Genomic DNA, 17324 nt, shown 5'->3' on the forward strand with positions numbered 1-17324 from the left:
TATCTAATTCTAAAGAGTAAATTAATCAACACCATAAACTATGGACCGTAGTGATATGGGTAATAAACAGTGTGCTATCTTTTCAGTGGGGTTTGAAGCCCTTTAATGGGTGATGCTTCTCGAAGTCGCTTGGTTGACTTATGACTTTGCCCTACAAAATTTGGGAGTGTGCTCAGCTTTCTGTGGCATGAACCATCTCGAAAGTCAGAACTCCAGCTGCATTTTCAGACAGCCTCATCGTGCATGGGTTGGGCATCCAACGCCCAAAAGTAAAATAACATCTTTAAAAGCCTTTCCTTTTAGATGAAAAAAAAAAACCAAAAAAAACCAAACTGCAGTATTTCTCTTAGTGCTTAAGTAAATACTTACTTTGTAAAAGGCACTTAAAATACTGGGAAAAGTTTATTTTTTAAAGCCACAGGGAGCAGTTCATGGTGCTATAGGAAATGCTAAGGCTATGCAGTCACCACCTTAAAGCAAAGCAAATCTCCCAAGTTGTTTTCTTTTTGTATCTTTATTGCTTTTATCTCAAGAACAAAATGTACAATTAAGGAACTCGAAAACTAATGTCCCGCCCCTTCAAACAATGGGCAAACGCAAAAGCAGGTTTGAGCCCGCGCTGATCGACATCCCAGTTCTGCGGCCGGCTCCAGGGGGGCGAGAATTCCGTCGCCGTGAGCTCTGCAGGACCGCGTGCGGCGGAGAGCGCGGCCACGGGCCCGGCTGAGCCCCCGCAGCCGCCCGGTCCCGCAGCGCTCGGGGCGGTCCCGGTGGCGGTCCCGGCCTGCTCCGCTCCCCGCGTTCAAACGCCCCCCGCGCTTCCATAGGCTGCGCCGGCCCGGCCGCGCTCGGCCCCCGCCGCCCCGACCATGGCGCGGGGGGAGCCCGGCGGCCAGCGAGCCCCGCGGGCGGCTCCCCACCGCGCCGCGCCCGGCACAGCCCGCGGGGCCGGGACCGGCCGCTCCGCCGCCGCGGCTCCGTCGCCGTCCAGGGGTCCGGGTCCTGCGGCAAAGCGGGGCAGGCGGCGGCGGAGCGGGCAGTCCCCCCGCGGCGGGATGGGCCGTGCCGGCAGTCGGACATGTCGGTGCCTGCGCGGGGGGAGAGGCACGAGGCAGGCGGGCGGCGCGGCCGCTGAGCGGGCGGGCCCGGGGGCAGCGCGGCCGCTCCCGCGCTCCGTGCCCCGGCGGAGGAACCCGGTCCGGCGCGCCAGGCGCCGCGGGAGACAGACCACACTTTTATCAAACTTGAGCCTTCGCTCCCCTTCCTCTTTCTTCCTCTCTCCCTCCTCCCCCGTCTCCGCCCCTTCCCTACCGTCCTCCTCTTCCTCCTCCCCCCCGCGCCCGGGGATGTTTATTCGGGCGGCTGCGTGAGGCGCGGGCGGCGGCGGCGCCGAGTTTCTCTCCCCCGGCCTGAAGAGTTTCAGGCGCGCACACGCTCGCCCGGCTCCGGGGGAGAGAGAAGGAAACAAAATGTCTGCCAGGGCCGCGGCGGCTTCCATGAAGGTAAGGCTCGGCCCCGGGGCGGCCGCGTTCCCTGCCCGCTCCGATCCTGCGGTACCCTCGGCGCGGTTTTCCCATTGCCCCGCCGAGCCCGCACCGCGGTGGCCGCGGCTTTACCCCCGCCCGTGCTGAGGGCACGGGCTGGCGCGGACCGAGGAGGTGGCGAGGCGGGCCGGAGCCTCCCGGCCGCCTTCCCCGCAGAGCTTCCCTCTTGCCTGCCGGGAGGGGCGCGCAGGTGGCCCGCACCCCCCTGGCCCGGGCCGCTGCCCCGCCGGCCGCCCCCGCCCCTCTCCGCTCCCTGCCTGGCCGCCCACCTGTTGGACGTGCGGGGCCCGGCCCCGGCCGCGGGACGCCTGCGGCAGCCGGGCCCTACCCCCGGGAGAAGCCCCCGCGCTCCCGCCGGTGCGCTGGCCGTGCCCTTTTGTTCCAGGCTGGAGCCGGGTAGCAATTAGGGAAGGTTCAACCGGGAGAGTCCAGTACTGCAGGATTTTTTCTTGTGGCCGCTGAATCAGTCGGGGATGATTGTTGCTGACATACGGTAAACAGCTTTGGGGCCGCAGTAATCCGTCAGAAACTTGTGCCGGTCCTCCACCTGATCCGTAGGTGTTGCCGGTGCAGGTGCACGGTGCGGGGTGTGTACTCTGACCTCCCCCGGCGCTGCGCGGCGGTGAGTAATGCCGAGCGGCCCCGGGGCTCAGAGGTGGAGCTAGGAACGCTCAACAGGTTATTTCTCCTTCGTGTAAAATTAAAGGTTTGCTTTGAAACTAGTTTGAATTTGAATTTCGAACTAATTTTTTGCTTGTGGCGCCTGAGTAGTTGCTCCGGCTTCAGCGCGACGAGTTCCCGTCGTGTGTGCTGGCTGGTGTTACCGGAGCTCGGCTTAGTGCTGTTTGCTTTCGAGTGAAACTACGTGGTTTCGGTCTGATGTCACTTGCTGGTATGCACTTACTCAGAAGTGGTATTCTACAGGCTGAAGTAAAATGTACACCTTATTGTGTTAGTGCCGAAAAACTTCGCCGCTTGAGATACTAAGTAGCAAGCATACTCTAGTTGTAAGATACTGTTAGCTGGCGATTTTACCAACTCCAGAGTCTTACTTTAGAGGTGTGTTCGAGGCAGCCTCAGCTTCCTGAGTGGAATTTAAAAAATTTAAAAGCTAATGTTGACTGCTGAGTTTCATGCCTCGTTTTAAGTATGCTTCCGGAGGTATTGTGTTACATTTTAACGTATAGACAAACACATTTCAACAATAAATGTTTGTTGTTGGAAGAGTTACCTATTTTAGGTAATATTTCATGCTTCTGCTATCACCTAGCTATGGAGATAGATTAAACATACCTTTTAGCCCTTTTCAAGTGCATTTATATTAGCAAATAGGAGTTGAAGATAAATGTTGTCTTGAATAGTGTTGTGTTAGAATTCCGCTTTGTGAGGGATTGTGAGAACTTGCATCAGCATAAATTTTGCAGATTTTTTTTGTTGTTGTTGTAAAATTGGGGTATAAAATTCTCATTTCTGCCTTAAAATGCTCTCTTAAAATACAGCTATTTTGTGAGGCTGTGGACAAATATTGCCTTCCACACATCCATGTACTGTCTTGAAGTGTTTTTCTATTTTTAAATACGGAAGTGTATTTCAAGTTGCAGAAGTGTACAGAAAGTGTATCTGTTTTGGCTGTGGACTGTGTACAGACTGTGTTAATTGGAAGTTGTATCTTGCCATAGCAGTTATTTGAAACTCCTGCTGCTCATGGTCATATCACTTTGGCCCTTCGAGCTTGCATACATGCATACAGTATCAGCCAAACTAATTATACTGAAAGGTATGTTAATTTAAGAATGTTGCAAAATATAGTCTCACTGGGGTTTAACTCTTCCCTGGGATGCCTTCAGATTTATGGAAGTAATATAATTGAAATAGCATATCTTTCTTGGGAAAAAAACTCATTTTGTAGGTCCTGTGACTGTTAGAGTAAATTCTTAATCTGTGGTAGCTTTTTATCAGAATTATTTATTATCTTTTTATCTTGATCACAGAAATGTCTTTAAAGACTAGAATCTGATGCATGCAGTTTATATGAGTTTCATTGTCAAAACAGAGGTGCTTTCAGTCAGTGGATATTGTTAATTGTGTTTCAGTCATTAGTTCCTGGGCTGTTCTCCATGTAGTTTTAATAGTCATAGACAAAGTGATTAAAATGTATTTTGGAAATACTATAATATTGGTGGATTTCTGTGTTCACATTCCAGATCTTGTTTCCTTTAGTTGCCCTTTAGTTCCAAAGTTATCCCTTTGGGTATGGTATCTGGTTTCTCATTTTTGGGGTTGTAATGCATTAAATGATGAATGGCTTTTTCTTAACATTTACTTAATATATTGGAGCTCTATGTCCATAGCCACAGTTACTGTGTCATACTTGACTGGACAAAACCTTAAAAAAAAAAAAAACAAACTTTTTTATTAGCTACATAATTCTTATTTGTACATGAGATAATCTTGGCTGCTGTGATTGATTATATTACACCCTACTATCAACAGTCTTTCACAAACGGTTTCACTGCCCTTCAGTTTTGATTACTTAGCTTTTCCCCCTGCTGTGCTTTATAAGAATGTGGTTTTATTAAGGTGTTATGTGCTTGTTGTAGCTGTTGGTAATAAGCAATAGAAAATGGTGGAGAAATGAAGACTTGCCGGAAGTTTAATCTGGCTGTGGCTGTTACTGCAAAATTTGAGGGGCCTAATCTCTTCTGCTGTCTTTTTGAACTCTACTAATGGATGCTATGGTAATAATTGTCAGGGTCTTAGTCATGGGATGTAAACTTTCTTTTTGCCTTTGAGTTAGAGACTGTAATATAGTCCACATTGGTAAAAAAGACAAACCCAAACAAACAAAAACACCACCCTTAAAAGGGACAATGTAATGAATCCCTGAGCTTTTTTTGAATGCTGAACATGAGTTCTTGAGACTTCCTTCTATTTTTAAATACATTCAGGAAGAGTATTTCAGTCTTTCTCCTCAGTCGTGTAACTAGTTGAATTTTGGTTATTCTAACTGGCTTTCTAGCTCCAGGCATGTATCTGTTAACTACCCCTTGAATCAGGAGCTGACAGCATGGCTGTGTTAATGGTTCAAGGCATGCTGATTGCAAGGACTACTTGGTTTTCTGTTTTAGAGGCAACGACCTGTGGTTTTCATAATTGGGGTTAGCAGCATTGTACCCTAAATCCTACTTGGAAACACCGGTGGATTTGTTTCTTGTAGAGCAATATATGTGCAAATGTTTTTAAAGTGGTTTTTAATTCAGTCTGTGAGATAGCTAAGTTTGGAGCAGTATTTTATTTTCCTGTGTAATTCTGTATATGGGCACTGTAAAGTTAGATAGTTCTTCTTTGGTTGTTTGTGAGATTCTTCAACTGTAACAATAAAGAAATAAATATATAGAAAACATATATGGGAAAGTAACTGAGAATTCAGTTTAAACTAAGAATTTATCTCCTATATAGCAAATAGAACCTTTAAAAATGCTGCATTTAATTTTGCTAGTTTTTCTGGAAGTTGTATTAGGAAATACTAATAGTGGTAGGTATTTTTCAAATAATAATTTATATGAGTAACTTGTATTTCAGGCTTGGATTTTCTTGAATTCATTGTTCCAGTTAGGACTATCAGTAATTTCAATTACCCAGATGATGCTTGAGGTGCATTTTCCAGTATTCCTTTGGCTGCAGTGTGAGAGGAGCTGCAAGCTCCACACTCGGTAGGTCATTATGAAGTGTGTGCTGGAGTTTGCTTCTGGTTCAACGTGCAGTGTAAAGATTACTGTAATGTAAACAGAACTTGAAATCTGACGGTGCCTGGCAACTGGCTCCACCTTTATAGAGTGGAAAATCAGTAAGACCTTATCAGTGACCAGCTAGCTAATCTTTGTGTCAAGCAAAACCTCTAGAAATTGGTTACTGTACATCATAGGTATTCTAAGATGCACATTGTGCTACTGCTTGGCTTCTAGGAGAATAGATGCTGGGCTGCTGTCTGTGCTAAAAAAAACCTTAAAATAGAGTGTTTTGAATTTGTTCTTGAAGTCAGGAGTGGTTATTGAGCTTGAATATATGTCTGTGTTCACACTGCAATGTACATTGTTGTCAAAACCTTCTGGGTACTTGTGAAAATACTTGGCTTTTAACTACTCAGCATAAGGTACTGAGTTGGAAACAGAACTGGAACTAGTTGACTACTCAAGCTCTGAATTGTGCTAAGTATGTTTGGTTTATTAGTTGAAATGCTATGTGAAAGTATTGTCTATCTCAGGTCAAAGCACTCATCTGAAGGCTCTGTATCAAAGTTGAAGTTCTCAGCAAGGATTGAAGTGTTCACCCATTGTTTTGCCAATAAGCTTTCAGTGTGAAATAAGATCCTTCTTTCTGTTTTCTTCTCCTGTCCTCTATACCGTGTGGAAAGGCCATGTTTTGTGTACACACTGGAGTGGCAGGGGAAAATCTGATTAGTCACAGTGTGGGGGGAGTAAAGCCATGTACATGTCCATTTCAAAATTAATAGTCCTAACATTTAGTTTGTATCACTGTCTATGTGTCAGTTTGAGTTAAGGGACAGTTTTTGAAACAAATGCTTTTATTGTTTTTGTTATGGGTTAAAAAAGACATTTGTCATTTATATCCCCACAAGTATTTCTGTGTTATCATGGTATAAGTACAACAGAAATTAATATCAAACTATGCCCAGTGTTTTCTCAGGCAAATATATTACTAATGACTTCTTCACTGAATGTACTGATTAAGCAAACAGCCGTAGGGAAGTCTTAAAATGAATTCCATGATTCTGTGCAGTGTATTTATGCTGAGTCCAAAAAGTCCTGAGATGAAAACACTGTCTTGTCTTATAATTATGCTATTTTAGGGACAGATTATTCAAATATGTGCTGTACAGTCATAAATAGTAGGGGTGCTCTTGTTTCAGGGCTGTGATGTGCTTGAGTGAAGGATCTGAGGAAATGGAGGGACACGTTCAGCTGAATATTTCAGGTCCAGCACAGATCCCTTGGAGGCTGCAGAGTAACAAGTGCTGCTGAGGCCACAAGTGTGGTGGCTTGTCCAGGGACAGTGGTGTCTGCTTGGTTATCCATGGGGTTTTCCTGCTGTGGTGTACTCTTACACAGCTCCTTAAGTCCCAGGTTCTGTGGACTTAGGGCTATGTAGATGGGCTACTGCAGCGTTGGAGAACCTGCCCCAGTGTGTGCAGGACTGGACACTTGGCTTACCTTTACTCTTCCTGACTCTGTAGGATCTTCAGTAGTTCTTTAGAAGTTTTTCCTGTGTTTGCACGTCAGGATTTATTTAGACACTAGGAAAAATTAACTGTATTGTTGGTGCTAAAAATTTAAATATTGGTTGTACATTAAAAAAGTATTTATTTTCTCAAGAGTATTTGGTAATCTCTAATAGGATTCTTTTTTCCTAATCCATTATAAACAGATGTTCTTCTCTTTTGTGGTGGGGGAAGGCAGCCTAAATTCAGTAAGATGACAGCAGTAGGGAGTGCTGTATTGGAGAAGTTCACATTCCTAGGAGAAGTGGCCAAATGTGACCTTTTTGGCCTATATAGCTCATCATAAGGTGTGTGGTTAACTTCCCATAGCAGAGGAAGCAACAACAGAACTTGGTATGGCTCTGATGGCCTTTTTGTCTCCCCACCCCCACATATCCAAACTACTGATATGCTGAAAATAGAAATTAAGCAAAAGGCAGCAGTTTGTTTGATTTGTAGTTCCCAAGGCTTTTCCCAGTAAGGACTGCACTGCAGAGCAGCCTTCTGTCTTCCTCACATTTGCCTTTTACATTTGACTTCTTCTTAGGAACTTAATTTTAAAATCTTCCCCCACCCCTCCTTAAAAGGCAGTAATTAGTTTTCAGCTTGTGATCCTTTGGGACTGTTTGGGCAGTTCCTTGCCTGGTTTGAATGGGGTCCAGTAGCAGTGTCTTCCCCTTTGCCCCACTGGGTCAGCAATCACTTTAACAGATGGCCCCCTTCTCTGTATCCAGCTTAAAAATTTTCTTGTAAATATTAAATGGACCTGTTCCAGCTATTTACACTCTGGACTGGTGACTGTTTCGTAGGATGTATCCAGATGGGAGATGGAATGAGCAAGGTGCTTGGAGACTTGTTAATACACTTCAGAACATATGGTCAAGCGTTTGGGCACAGCTCTGGGAGGCGAGTTTGCTGGGCTGAAATATCATCCCCTGCCCTTTCCTGCAAACCTTCTTGGGTCTGTTTCTTCAGACGGCCATGGTGCTCCTGCAGCAGCATTAATGGCTCAGTTATAGTCACCATGAATTCAATAACACAAAAATTAATAAGAACTAACTTGTGGCTGCAGAGACACTGCTCAATTTTTCAAGTTAATTAAAAGGAAGTAATAATCTTAAATTACAACCAGAAGCAGTAGCATAATGAAACAGGACAGATTGTGAAATTTGAACAATGATGTCAGTTTTTCTATTACTTAAATTACAGCAGTGGTGACATGACTTTGACAAAGGACTGACCGGGCACATGTTGCTATAAAAAGGTGTATAAAAAAATTTTAAAAGGTTAAAAAAAAAAAAACAAAACAGAAAAAGAATACAAAGGGTATGTACACAGATGCTTTCAGCTTCATTGAAAATATAATAATTGTAAATTATGTAATCTAAAGATTTATTGTTTTCAGTAGAAAGTAACAATTGGAATGACTGTAGCTGTAAAGCTCTAGAAGTAACTTTGAGGTACTACTTGACAATGTGATATCAGTTAATTAGTTAGTTGTAATTTGCATGGAATCAGGATAGTACCTGGGGGCTAACTCTGCCAATTACTGTTTATCTGAACAAATTCCAAGACTGTAATAAATACGTAATTCATGTTCATTTTGGATGACTGGCTTTCCCAAAACTGAATCTGGGAGAAGGCCAGATCTTGTTAACCCTCTCATCACAGGATGGTAGTTTAAAAACTTTTTTATGTTGCTTGACCCAGCATTGTTCCTCCATGTTATTTGGAAAAAGTGCCCCTTTGCCCATGAACGCCTTCACATGAATTAGTTTCTCAGCACAGTGTTAGGTGACAGGGGTACTGGCTTTTCCTGTCAACCTGGACTCCTGAAATCATTTTTTCAGTGGGTATTAAGATCTTAAAGCCAAGCTTAAAGGCGTGGCTTTCTGACAAAAGAGCTTGTGTTTCCTTCAGAATTGAAATTAAGTTGTGGAAAGTGATTGGCCATTGCATACAGGATAAACCTCTCTGTTAATAACCCAGCTGTGTAAGAATGGAAATTCCTGGAGTATAATCTCATGAGAGAGCTAAATGCACTTGCATTTTGATTGGGTTTTGTTCTCTATGGAAAATGTAGGCTGGGTTAGTATTCCTAAAGCTGGGAACATTTAGCTAGGAAGTACAAGAAAGGTATACAGGTTTGCAGAAGCAGTGTTGATGGCTTGAATGAAGAGCATGTTTCATCTGAATCAGAGTGCTGTAGAAGCATTCTGTGGGGTTATTTTTTTCCAGTGCTCTGTGGTTTGTTTATTGTTGGCAGTTCAATGGTAAATCCACCCTAGAACTGCCCAGGAAAGTGCTGAGTCTCAAATGAGGGGGATCTGTTGTTTAAATTGTTTGAATACCAATGCTAACATAAAAGGTTTTCTTACTTGTGTTTATTTGCAATCAGTAAATGTCTCTCTCTTGGGAAGGTGTGTAAGGAATAGCAAGGAACCAGTAGCTGAGAGTTACTGAGATAGTTCCTCCTTTAGAATGACCACTGGTCTTGGATTTTTTTTTTCCCTTCCTGCATGATGAGGGCACCTTATAAGTCAGTTGCATTATTGGTAATACTAGTGTTGTCTTTCTGGCTTAAACTTAGTTGGGTTTACAGTAATGTGAGATTTATGTCCTCCACTTGGAGCTGTGCTAGCATTGTAGTTTAAACAGGCAGGAGATGCCTTTTAAACATAAATGTGATGTTTCTGCAGCATGTGTTTCACTAGCCTGAACTTCTGACTGCATTTATTATCTCCATTTTAAAAAAATCACCATGCCTTAAAAGTTCTTTAAACAAAAGCAAGCTGTGTTAGGGAAATATTGCATAGCTTTTTTCTTTCTTCTTTATGAAGGAATTAAAATGGAGAATTTTTGCCTTGCTGTTTGTTTTTTCTCCCTCCTGTGTGAATGCTGGGTTTGTTAGGGGCTGCTGGCAGTGGAAGCAGATGGTGCTGGTGGTGTGCAGCAAAAGGGCTGCACGGGACGAGGTGAGGGGAGCTGGGGGCTGCCAGGACAGATCTGCCAGGGAGCCTTGGGGTGAGGCTGGTGCCTGCTCTCTGTGCTTTGGGGCACCACACAAACACCTCAATCAAAGAGTGGGTCCAAATAGTTTTGACTGTGCCTGATTAGGCTGTTGGCAACTCAGTGGCAACGTTTTTAATCTTGTGAGGGAGATGGTCTGGTAGATCTAATTTTGCTTTTCTATTTCTAGAAAAATCTGTTGTTAAAGTCAATGACTGGCCTATGAGTAAATTGCTTGGGATGTTTATAGCGGGCAACAATAATTTTTCTTTAACAGAAAGTACTGGTTTTCAGCTGAAACTAAACCCTTACTATGAAAACTGCATTTTGCTTTTTTCACCTTTTAACTTCCAGAACAGGACCTTTTCATTTACTCAGTAGTAGTTGCAGTCTTGCTGTATTTAAAAATTAGTTTTGTAGGAAGTATCTTTAAATGTTTTGGGACACTTGTTAAGAAATAAAAAAAAAAAACCCTTCAAAGATATTTCTACTTTATAAACTACTGTAGAAGGTTACAAATCTTTGTCAATAGTTTTCCCTCTATCAGAAGAGCAGACTTTGATGTTTTAATGTTCCTTTTTCAAATTTGTACAATATTCTGAGTTTCCTGGATATGCTTACAGTGTAGAGGTTAGTATGTAGCTGACTAAAACATAATACCTAAAATCTGTCTTTACTGTCCTAGCCCTTCAAGCAATGTAATTATGTTGCTTCCAAGTGATAAGCCAAGGCAATTTACAGATTACTGGAATGCTTGAAAACACTGACCTTTCAGGTCACTCAGAGCACTCCTATTATGCAGAGATTGCTGTGGCACTGTTGTAATGTGCTGGCCTGTCACATGCTGACTAACTTGCAGAAAGCTTTGATGCAGCTGTTTTAAAAATGCTTTTGCTGACTGATAGGCACTTAGGCTACTGCCTGTGAACAAAGCCAGCTCTCATTCCATGCTTTTCGCCCCCATTTTCTATAACAACACTTCTTCCCTGCTGACTACACACGCAGTTATCTGGGCCCAAGTGTTGACTTGTCTCCATTTAAATTGTATTTGTGTTAATTTTCACTTCAAAAATAGTCACGTGTGTGAGAGATGTGGTTTGTGTGGTTTATTCAGAGCTGCTGCAGACAAGCAGCCTTGAAAAGTTTATGCGGTGGCTTTAAAGAGTGGGTGGATTAGGGAGAGGAAAGTGTGTGTGACTGGGCAGAGCAGGGATTAAACAACAATGGTCCTTTGAGTACAGTGGAAAGTCGTTTACTGCAATGTAGCATATATCCTATAGTTTGAGCTCTAATGCCTTTTCTTGAATTGCTTTGAAGAATAAGAAGAATTTGACTAATGTTTCCTTTTAGTGTCTGATGCTTAATGGGCATCACACATGGTGATTATGCCAGTACCTTCTTTGGTATGAAGACACAGAACTAGTACATGAATAGAGATTAAGCTGACTTAAATTTTTGTTAACTGTCTTTACTTTTATTTAGTTTTATTCATAGTTGTTAGATCAGGTAGTGCTTGAATTGCAGAGATCATGGGAAGAGGAGAAATAAGTATAAAAGAATAAAATCTTTAATTCCAGTAGCCTGGTGAGACTTAAAAGGATAAATTGTTTTTTATTTCTTCTACAAAACACAGAGAATCCATATTCTCTTTGAAGATAAGGTGCTGGATGTTTGGGGTAGGTAGACTTCTAAATCAAGACTCTACATAAGAAGCATAATAGCCTATTAGTATGTTTAATATATTCTATTGGTTGTCTCTGTCTCAGGTTCTAAGCCTGTTTGAGTTCAGGGCATTTGGATCAAAAGCTAAGCATCTCTGTTCTATTCTGCTGAGAGGTGGGAAATAGAGGGAACATCTGGTTGCTACTGTATGTATCATGTATGGCATTTGATACTGTCCTGAGCTTCTGTTGTGCAGCATGGCATCATTGTCTCCTTGTTTGTGGGAGTGTGACATTAGGAATTCACCTGTTAACTGCAATTCCAGTCACTGCAAATATGCTCAACCTATCCCTAAAATCTCTTGAAGCGGTAGAGTTGTGTATGCAAGGATAAGCACTGGTGTACTTTAAATTACCTGTGTTCTTTGACCACGTGCTATACAGTGACAATGCACTAAAACATAAATTTCAAGTTGTAAAAGAATGTAAGGGATTTTTCCTGCTATAACAGTGCAGTGAAGAGAATAGAAAGAGTAATGATTTTACAGCAGGATACTAACTGAACAGTGTAGTTACATAGTGAGTGTTTTCTCTTTTTTTTTATATGAACTCTGTACTTCTTGTGATAATTGGTAGGAGAAAAATATTTGGGTTTTGTATATATTTTCATATGTACTTCATAGTTGCACCTTAACTTTCATAGAAGAAAACATTTTCCACAGCTCAGTTTGATATGTGTTAATCTGGATCAATTTAAATGGCACAGGGAGCCTAAAAGGAGGCATAACTTACACGTGTTGATAACATTTCAGTATCTTTGAGAGGATTACATTCAGAAGTGACTTCTGAAGGTGAACCTACAGAAATGAGTGGAAAAGATGCAACTAAATCAATACATTGATACAAGAGGTACAGATTTAGATATTTTCACTGCACTTAATTTTTTTGTGTAGATCATTAAAAGTTGCAGGACTGTGAAGATGTGACTATTATCAGTCAAGCTTTGAAAGCATTGTGGCAGTAAGTTTTGTTTTGCTGTTCAGTTCTCACTTTATTATTAAAATTGTACTAAGCTATCTTGGCTGGAACTACTCTTTCACGTCTCACCTTTCTGAGGAAGTTTTTCACTGATTTTATCCTCACTTATTTAGTCTTTGGGATTTTTGAAACCATTGAATGGTTTCTCTGCAAGCTGTGGTCTCCTTATAGGTTTTTCCATTGAACTGACTCATCAAACAGATTTGTCTGGTGTCCTGAAGCTGAACTTTTCTGGTTTCTTACTCATTTAGGAGAATGCTCCTTTGAAAAAACTATTCCTGAATTTGCAGGTTTGTAGATATCTCAGTTGCTTTTTTCCCCAGTAACTCATTCTCAGTGAGAGGTGACTTGGTAGTTTTTTTGGGCAATAGTTGAATGAACTGAAGCTGTAATCTGGGATAAACAGGTAATTCACCACAATTATACAGGCTTTTCAGCTGTTAACCAAGTGCTTACCCAGTTTCTTCTCCAGCTGGTTGGATAAACAACTAGAATGTCATTCATAGTTTTCCATTTCAAAAAATGTGCTGAGTGAATGAAAAAGACATCTGCCCATTAAGCACAGATGGGAAATACTTGCTAAGAGGTGGATTTGATGGGTAGCATCTCTCAGTAATTATGTATAGACTTTTATTTTTAGTCATTGTGTTCAGAGTTCCTCTTCTGGAATACTCTACGTGCTTCTCATCCTCACCATAGCTTGGCTTGCAATCAGGGATTAATCTTGATGAAATGATGATGACTGAGGGAGAGAGCAGCTTCTCATAGGTCTGCCTCTGCTTGAGTTACTGCCTAGTTGGTTTATTTCAAAGTTGAATTGAAGCCATGAGATGCACTATTACATTGTGGACACGTCTTGATGTAGTGATTAGTGTGGGATTCTTCACTTGGTGTGTCTTATCTGTGCAGAATCAGAACAGTGTACTTGAACATAATTCATTTTTCTGTTTGCATTTCTAAAAGGTACCAGACTGACTGCTACAGGAAATAATTTGTGCTGTGTGTCTGTATCAGGTACTTAGGGCTGAGAGTCAAGGTAGATCTTCAGGCTACAGACAGGGAGACCACCAGCAGTTCAACTTTAAAGGCAATTCTAAGAGTGCCATGACATTCTCCTTCTATTCAACCTGCTAGCAGAAAGCTTTTTTTCTTCCTCTTCTCAATATTGAAAATAAGTCTATCAAAGTAACAGACATGCATTTAAATAAGAGCATTACTTTTGGTGATGTTGGATGATGTTTTTGTGGACTGGTGTAAATGGTTTAGGCTTTGCAATTTTAGTTTACCATTCTATTAGCCTTGTTTAGACTGAGTGCAAGCTTCAGATATGAAAATTATCCGTTTTGGTGCTTATCACTTGCTTACATGAGAAGCTCAGATTTCATCATTTAAAAAGCGTGTACCCAGTAGCAAAAGAAAATCCAAACTGAAAATATGCTTGTATTCTATCCTAAAAATAAAGAAACCCTAAAATACTGCTTTTGAAAATTATTTCGAAGTAGTACTGATGTTTGCATTGAATTGTACAGATGCAATCATGTGGTCTATGCAGCTTTGTGGGGCTGTAGGTTATTTGAAATAAGGATGTTAATCTGTTCTGTACCTAATGCTTTACTGATGTTACCTTCCCTCCAGTTTGCACTTCTGTGAGCTGTCACTGCCACTGGTCTCAATCTTTAGGTCTGTTCAGTGTGCGCTCAATAATCTGCACCATTGTTATGGTAAAGCACGTGTTGGCTTTGATCTTCTGAGGGTAAACAGCACTGACTCCTAAGCTGACAGTGCACTGTCAAGGAAATTGTTACCAGTCTGATAAAAGCATGCAAACTGATAACTGGTACCTGCTCCTGGAACCTTAGTGTGCTCAATTTGTCAGGACTGGGCAGCTAAAATCCGTAGTTTAGTGTAGTTGCAAGATGGGAAGCAGAGGTGGAATGGGAAAAGAGGTTTTAAGTACTTTAGATTTTTCCTGTATTGCCTTGTAATGACTTAGTTCCTCAAAAAAGTAATGAAGCAACCCTAAAAATATATTGCTGATTTATCTGAGGCCCGTGTTGTCACAAAATTGGCCTTTTGCACTGATGCCAGTGTACACCTGATGATTGGGAGGGTTGCTGGTGGTAACATCCAAGGGCAAGAGTGTGGTACAAGTGAAGTTATGCTCTTGAAAGAGTTTGTTTAGATGTGAAATTAAATGCCATTGTTTTATGTGTACCTTCCCTCAAGAGTCAAGGTGCTGACTCACATAGGGCAGAAGTGTGGAAGCCTTTCTGCCATTGATTTCTTTTTTTTTTTGTTGTTTTTTTTTTTTTTTTTTTTTTTTTTTTTTTTTTTTTTTTTTTTTTTTTTTTTTGTTGTGGAACAGATTGGAGTTATTGCACAGCAATGTAAACAAATATTTGCAGAAGGAAAAATACAGTGGGATTTCTGTTACCCTTTTTCTTTGCTTCTTTTTGAACTTTTTCACTCTTGAGGTGAATTTGTTCTCTTGTCAAATAAAGTCTTAACTTGCACTGAATGTGAAACTTAAGGTAACAGACGGGGCAAGACTTAAACATTTACACTGTTATTTCCCCTGGTCTGTAAGCTTTTTGTTATTTTCCTAGAATTGATTGCATTCAGTATGTTGAAGTTCAGTAGAGCTGCTTTCTGAAGCACAAGGAATGTTGGGCCAATCCAAGGGTGAAGTAAAGGTTGTGTAAGCTTCAGTGTGTTTTCAGGTTGCAAACTGGAATGTCAGGTTACAGTTGTGCAGATTTCCATTCTTGCAGTTTTTAATGTCAAATATAATCAGAATAACTTTAAAAAAGAGGTATTTGCTCTTGTTTAAGGGCTTTGGGTTTGCCAACTCCCATTTTTAAGTACAGTTTGAGATAGTTAGAAGATGCAATTCTGTAGAAGCACAGTGCCTATTCTAAAATCACTTTGATCATTTCTGCTCTCATAGTTTTCTTGCATACTTGGGAATGTGCATTCCAGAGTGGTGATGAATGGACATGATGCAGTTTTGGTCAAGAATATAATCTTGTACCATTGATACACATGGACTTGTGGGAATAGAAGTTAGTGTCATGTGGTTAAAGCTGTTGGTGAGGCAGTTTGTTCCACTGAAATGAATGTATTTTTAATTGCTGATGTAAATACAAAAGTAACTTTGTTACCATTTTTACAGTTAACCTTTGGCTTTCTGGGTGTGGCTCTTTTTTCCCTTTTGAAGGGACTGTGGTTTTAGGTCTAATTGGGCTTTTCGTCACCTTAAAACTGAATTTGGGAAGTGGAAGGTCAAGTTGGAACTGCAGAAGGCAGGCCTTGAAGCTATTTGATCTGAAAGATTGTAATTTTAGGTAATTTAAGCTTTCAGGATTTGTATACTGGGTTTTATGTAAAATTCAGTGTTAGTTCATCTACAATGGTGGAAGTAATTGTAAGGATTTTCATGAGAGGAATTGCTTTAGAAGTGTGCTGTTTGGCATGATGCATAAGGCAACTTGCTGCTAGGAAGTTCTAATCTGGTCAACAATTATTGCTCTTGAGCATGTTAGTGAATTCCCTTGTTTCATTCCTCTACTTTGATGTGCAAACAGGAAATAAAGAAGTCCTAGCTGGATGTCTGTAGGGTGGGATGGCAACCGAGGTGATGGGTATGTAAATCTGAATACCTACGGAGGTCAGTTTGAAGCCTTTTGTCCAGTAATTACTCTGTCATTTTTTCCCAGTGACTGTAGCCAATGTCTCTTCTGCCCTCCCTTCATGATGGGAGGAAGGAGACTGGGTTGGCTTCTGACTCAGGGAGTCAGAAATGTCTGAGGTAATTCTTCAGCCTGGGATTCTTAGGAATTCAGTTATTTGGAGTGGGGTAGAGATGCAGTCTATAAAAGAGAAAATGCAACCCCCAAAAAACAAGAACAAGGTGTTTTTAAAAAGTTCTTTTCCTAAGTTAGTATATAGTGCTTTGTGTCCAGCTTTTCTGAAGAGGTCTGGTTGTGAACCAATGGAATAGTGAAAGACGGTGGTGGGACTGCTGCCAGTAGTAAATGAAGGAGGAGAACTGGGAGCAGGGCAGCTGATGGTGCTGGGCAGTATCTCAGGGCTGCTTTTAGTGCCTCTTGTCCAGTCTTGGCTCCCCAGTGGAGCTGGTTTCATTGCTGCTCTTTAAGATGATGTGGAGTTATGATTGAAATAAAAAGATGTTTTGGGTGGCAGGGTCACCCCTGTTGCTGCTGTGTGTCCTTTTAAGGAAAAGGAAAAAAGCATGGACGTGTCTTACTGGTTCTTCCTGCTTGCTGATTCTTCTGGAGCTGCTGTTATATTCTCTTGTGCTTGTTAGTGTCCTTGGCTCCTCAAGAGAACTTAAAAAGAAAAAGGAAAATACTAATAAATTGGAAGTTAGAAAAAGATGTGTTTTCTATTAAACATGCTTGTAAGTCTTTGGTAAAAATGAGGTTTCTTTTGCTTTCTGAAATGAAACCATATCTGAAATGCCATATTTTGCAAATATCTAATAGCATATCCAGAATTAAGAGGAAAAAAAATAAATCCCACTCTGACTGGTTGTGAACAAGCAATTGTATTGCCCATGAAAGCAGCAGAGAGGATTTATCAAAGTGTCTGCAGGTATGGTGTATGGGCAGTGTTTCTACCCTAATGAATAACTCACCTGAGAAGGCTTTATTGTGCTAACTTCTCTTCTTGGCTGGTCCTTTCCCATCCCAGGAAAGCCATCATCAGTGCCAGGCTGATTCCTGGTTTCACTTCAGGGTAGCTTTGTGAATAAAGGAGATCCTCTGTGCTGAG

General features: G+C 41.6%; 1 protein-coding gene across 5 annotated transcripts in view; it reads left to right on the top strand.

Annotated features, from left to right (window-relative positions):
* The first annotated feature begins 1164 nt into the window (after positions 1-1164).
* Positions 1165-17324, top strand: part of TJP1 (tight junction protein 1) — a 68566-nt gene continuing 52406 nt past the window's right edge. For 3 of the 5 annotated variants that reach the window (XM_050978347.1, XM_050978348.1, XM_050978349.1), the window contains exon 1: positions 1165-1502. In XM_050978347.1, the coding sequence (XP_050834304.1) occupies positions 1470-1502 (33 nt within the window). In that variant the 5' untranslated portion in view covers positions 1165-1469. The remainder of the gene's footprint in view (positions 1503-17324) is intronic. The other 2 variants (XM_050978350.1, XM_050978351.1) reach the window with 1 other exon arrangement.

Source organism: Serinus canaria, chromosome 10, assembly GCF_022539315.1.
Source record: "Serinus canaria isolate serCan28SL12 chromosome 10, serCan2020, whole genome shotgun sequence".
Classification (NCBI taxonomy): Eukaryota; Metazoa; Chordata; class Aves; order Passeriformes; family Fringillidae; genus Serinus; species Serinus canaria.